Source organism: Cebus imitator, unplaced genomic scaffold (assembly GCF_001604975.1).
Source record: "Cebus imitator isolate Cc_AM_T3 unplaced genomic scaffold, Cebus_imitator-1.0 Scaffold219, whole genome shotgun sequence".
NCBI lineage: Eukaryota > Metazoa > Chordata > Mammalia > Primates > Cebidae > Cebus > Cebus imitator.
In genome coordinates, this window is record NW_016107534.1 from 3,349,795 (window position 1) to 3,354,945 (window position 5,151).

Consider the following 5,151-nt stretch of genomic DNA (forward strand, 5'->3'; position numbering starts at 1 on the left):
ATATATGTATTTGAATTTCAGATTTTTGCCCTAGTAGAATTATAGGTCAAACAATTTGGCCTCGTTTAAGGCAACGTGTGATTTTTCGGCCTTGAATTTTGTTCTAGTGATACCTAACTTCTTTGGGGAATGATCTTAGCTTCCAAACCCAGAACGTGCCAGAAAGTGCCACAGCAAGCAAGTTCCTACTTTATCCCTTCTAAAAACGAGGCCACCGAAGTTTGGAAAGGTGTTGGGTTCTCAATTTCACAAAGAAAAATCAAGATATTTCCAGCCTGCAGCCGCCGCTTCTCCTTTAAATGCCCGCCCACGTGATCGCAGACGTGCACACGCGGAGGAAATTCACGCTGTCAGGGCAACAAGCCATTCCTCCCCCACTTCCCCTCCCTGAAGGCTTCTTGGCATTCGCTCCCTGGAAGCCACAACTCCTCTGGAGACCTTCTCTTCCTCACCCTCTCCGTCGAGTCACCTGTCCTCACTCCTTTCTATTAGTTGCCGGACTCAGAGCTCCCTCTCTCCGACCGAATCCCACTTTCCAGAGGAAAGGCCGAAAGGGACTACAACCCCCAGGGGGCGCTGCGGGCCCCGCCCCCGCGGAGCGCAGTGTAGGTCGGGGCCTGAGGTCCCACGGTCTTCTAGCCGCGTGCGGCCGGGAGCAAACGCACTACAGGTTCCGTGGCGCCTAGCGCGAGGCCGGACCGGATCGGGGTGGGTGGGCGGGACTGAAGGGGCCGGGGCTGGCAGGTCGAGGAAGCGGGTGGGAGCGGAGGCGATGGAGGGGAGGAGTGGAGGCATGGGGGAGGGAAGAGGAAGGGAGGCGGGAGGCGGGGCAGACCAAGAGCAGGAGCAGGAGTCTGAGCCGGCGGTTGCAGCGGAGGCGGTGATGTCGGTGCAGGTTGTGTCAGCCGCGACCGCCGCCAAGGTGCCTGAGGTGGAGCTGAAGGACCTGAGCCCCTCCGAGGCGGAGTTGCAACTGGGACTGAACACGGCAGCTGTGGGCGCCATGGGTCCCCCGGCGGGCGGCGGAGACCCTGAGGCTCCAGCTCCCGCCGCGGAGCGGCCCCCAGCCCCCGGCCCGGGCTCTGGGCCCGCCGCCGCTCTCAGCCCCGCCGCTGGGAAGGTGCCTCAGGCGTCGGCCATGAAGCGGAGCGACCCACATCACCATCACCAGCGGCACCGCGACGGCGGCGAGGCCCTGGTCAGCCACGACGGCACCGTCACCGAGGCGCCGCGCACAGTCAAGAAGGTACTGGGGCCGGGCTGCCTCTCTAGGAGAGGAAGGGAGGGAGGGGAACCGCAGATCCTCTCCGCACTGCAACATCACCCTCCACGCCCTCCTTTCTGATCGCAGGACCAGAGATACCCCTTGTCCCCTCAAACCCACTCTCTCAGAGATGCCCCCAGCCGGCCCCTAGTACTGGGAGCGGAGACTCCAGGAGGCACGGCCGTACTTCGCTCTGAATAACATGGAGGTAGCGCTCTTCCCTACTACTTGGAATAGGCAGCGGGAGGAGAGGCACCTTATACGACGTCCCGCGCCCCCAACACGCTCCCAGGTGTGATTTTCCAGCCTATCGGGGAGGACACCTCGATGGCATAGAAAAAAAAACCTTACCGCTCACGGGAGTTCACCCAGCAATAAGGATGAAAAGAGCTTTAATACTTGGAGAACGCATAAGCTGTAGTCACCTTGCATGGAAATCGTCAGTTGTCTGGTTTCCGTACAGTTGATGACTTTCTGCCTTTCTGTGGCCAACCGTGTCCATAAAGCAACACGATGCTGTGCCCTTCATTTCCAGCCACTGCGATATTCTCTCTTCCCTGAATATGTAAAAGGGTAATGGAGAGATTCTCCTCACTCTTTCATCTTAAGAGCTTTGTCATTATTAGGCTGTGTATGAAGAGAATGAATATCTTAATGGTTCCTTTATTATAACCTGAAAGTGATAGGAAGAAATGCTGGTACTTTTGGGAAAGGCCATCATTGTGGGGTGTTCGGTCTCAGGCGTTAGCTTCTTTCAGACAGTTTTGAGAGTGTCTCAGAATACCAAGAAGTAACTGCCTAGATGGATGATACTCCTGTATTACCTGTACATTGCCTATCCATAGTTGTCTTTCTCTCTCTCAAAGCTTGTCTCCCTTTCTCTCTTAAAGCTAAATCAGCACAGAAAAACAGGGCAAGTATTGGAAAAGACAGAAGTGCGGGTCATATAAAAAAGGCTTACAGCTCCAATTTCCTAGGCACAGAATGGACACAGGGATTTTTTTTTTTTAATTGTTGTGAATGATTTTTAATTGCATTATCAGAACAGCAACAAAGAGATGTGAAGTGTGCATTGGTTTTACTGTGTGGGACTCAGCTGAATTGGAACCTTGGATCCACCATAACTTTTTGTTGTCATAGCCTCATGATTAAGGTACATTAAGGCAGATAATCCTTTCATTCTAACTATACATATTTAGGTGATAAGTCAGAGACAAAACCGAAGGAATTTATGTAATGGTTTAGACAGTGTCTTTGTCATTTGCAGTATGAAACTCCTCTGGGGAAAATTACAGTAGAAAGAGGCAGCATCCTGTACAAATGGGTTTAAAGAAATAAAAAAAATAAAGTAAAAAAGAGAGACAGCAGTAACACCAATGCTGGGGGTACCTAGATACGAGTCTGGAAATTGGAAGCATACTTCTGATGAGTTGAGATACTTTGTAATTTTAGTCAAGTCTTTTTCTTGTGATTAGGACTGTTTTTGTGTAAAATCTGTAATTTGGTTAGATCTGTTTAGGCTAAAAGTGTTTGCAAATTGCTTTTAGAGCATGAGGTTAACAGTCAGGCAGACCTGGATTTGAATCCTAGTACCGCCACTACTACCTTTTGGGTAGTTTCCAAACTATACAAATCACAGTTTCCTCTTCTATAAAATGAGAGAACTAATTATAATTGAGGACTAGAAATATTTGTAAAAGGTTTAGCATTGAACTTGGCACGTAAAGTCTTAAGAAATGATATTATTTCTTATTATTATTAATGCTATTTTTATTATGAGTAATGGATTTTATTTTATTCCTCCTGTGATGGCTTAAGTGCAAGCCACCATGACCTCCTCTGAAAGGTACACACAGTTCAATATAGTCTACATAAATAAGTTAAAAAATCATGGCTCGCGTTTGTAATCCTGGCACTTTGGGAGACAGAGGCGAGCGGATTGCTTGAGCCCAGGAGTTTGAGACCAGTCTGGGCAACATGGTGAAATCCTATCTCTCCAAAAAAAAAAAAAAAGAGCCTGACATGGTGGTGTGTGCCTACTACTATAGTCCCAGCTACTCAGGAGGCTGTGGTGGGAGGATCACCTGAGCTCAGGAAGTTGAGGCTGCAATAAGTACTCTAGCCTGGGTGCTAGAGTGAGTTGACACAAAAAAAAAAAAAAATTAAAAAATCAAATCAAAAAATTGAAGATCATCATACTGGAGTCTGATAATTTTTTTTTTTTTTTTCTGAGTCAGAGTTTCACTCTTGTTGCCAAGGCTGGAGTGCAATGGTGCGATCTCGCTCACGGCAACCTCCGCCTCCTGGGTTCAAGTGATTCTTCTGCCTCAGCCTACTGAGTAGCTGGGATTACAGGCATGCGCCACCACGCCTGGCTAATTTTGTATTTTTAGTAGAGACAGGGTTTCTCCATGTTGGTCATGGCTGGTCTCGAACTCCCGGAACTCAGGTGATCCACCAGCCTCATCCTCCCAAAGTGCTGGGTTTACAGGTGTGAGCCACCACGCCTGGCCCTGTTTTTCTTAATTCTAGCTGTACTTCTTGACCACTTTCCTGGTCAAGAAGTTGTTGAACCATCTTCCTGTTTTTTCAGCATCAAATGTATGTTCCGTGATTCTAGATTTACTCAGCAGCCTCAAGGCTATTGGAAGGCAGGGCTGAGCTTGCCTTACAATATTAATTGCACCAAAAAACAAGTTCGCTGCTGAAAGTTAAGCAGGTGAAGCTCTGGGCAAGGGTACAGCTGGATGATGAAATTCTGGGCATTGCTGAGCTGCTTTTCAGGTGCACAATCTTTAACCTTCTTTATATTGAATTGACTAAATCAAAATAAGTACCCAAGACTGCCCTTCTTTCCCTGAGTTGAAAGTCATCTCACCAAGGGACTGCAGTGTGACATTTTGATTTGTTGAGCCTTTGTTGATTCTCAGATTGTCTATGTAAATAACCACTCTGACCTTGACTCCTTGATTTTTTTTTTTTTTTTAAGAGATGGAGTCTAGCTCTGTAGCCCAGTCTGGAGTGCAGTGGGGTGATCTCGGCTCACTGCAACCTCCGCCTCCCAGGTCCCTGTTCAAGCTATTCTCCTGCCTCAACCTCCCAAGTAGCTGGGATTACAGTCACGTGCCACCATCCCCAGCTAATTTTTGTATTTTTAGTAGAGACGGAGTTTCATCATATTGGCCAGGCTGGTCTTGAATCCTGACATTGTGATCTGCCTACTTCAGCCTCCCAAAGTGCCGGGATTACAGGCATGAGCCACTGTGCCCAGCCCTTGCTGTTTTTCTTACAGTGTATGAAGGGACTGAGGATACTAGTATTGAAATAGCTGCCTTTGGCTGTGGAACTGCTGTTGCATTTGTTTTGTAACTGTCATATACAAACATTTATTTTAAGTCACATTTCACATCCATAGATAGTTTCCCTTACCCTATTCACGCATCATCAGTTTTCTTAGTTTTGCTACTCTGCTCAGCCACACAAGGGAAATAAACTTTTTATAAGAGCCCGAATTCCCAAGTGCAGTAGTTAATAGGAAGGAGCATATGGTGTGCAGGTTACTCAGTCACATCTTATCTTTGGCACCCGCCTCCGTCCTGTAGCTTGTGGTGCTCTGGGGAGGGCAGGGGGTAGATCATGTCACATGGCTGTGATATGTTTATATATAATGTCTAGGAGTTTGAGCCCAGGAGTTTGAGACCAGTCTGGGCAACATGGTGAAATCCTATCTCTCCAAAAAAAAAAAAAGAGCCTGACATGGTGGTATGTGCCTACTACTATAGTCCCAGCTACTCAGGAGGCTGTGGTGGGAGGATCACTTGAGCTCAGGAAGTTGAGGCTGCAATAAGTACTCTAGCCTGGGTGCTAGAGTGAGTTGTCTCAAAAAA

General features: G+C 48.0%; 1 protein-coding gene across 2 annotated transcripts in view; it reads left to right on the forward strand.

Annotated features, from left to right (window-relative positions):
* Positions 1-819: 819 nt before the first annotated feature.
* AHCYL2 (adenosylhomocysteinase like 2) overlaps positions 820-5,151 on the forward strand; it is a 209,616-nt gene continuing 205,284 nt past the window's right edge. For both annotated transcript variants that reach the window (XM_017549545.1, XM_017549546.1), the window contains exon 1: positions 820-1,246. In XM_017549545.1, the coding sequence (XP_017405034.1) occupies positions 884-1,246 (363 nt within the window). In that variant the 5' untranslated portion in view covers positions 820-883. The remainder of the gene's footprint in view (positions 1,247-5,151) is intronic.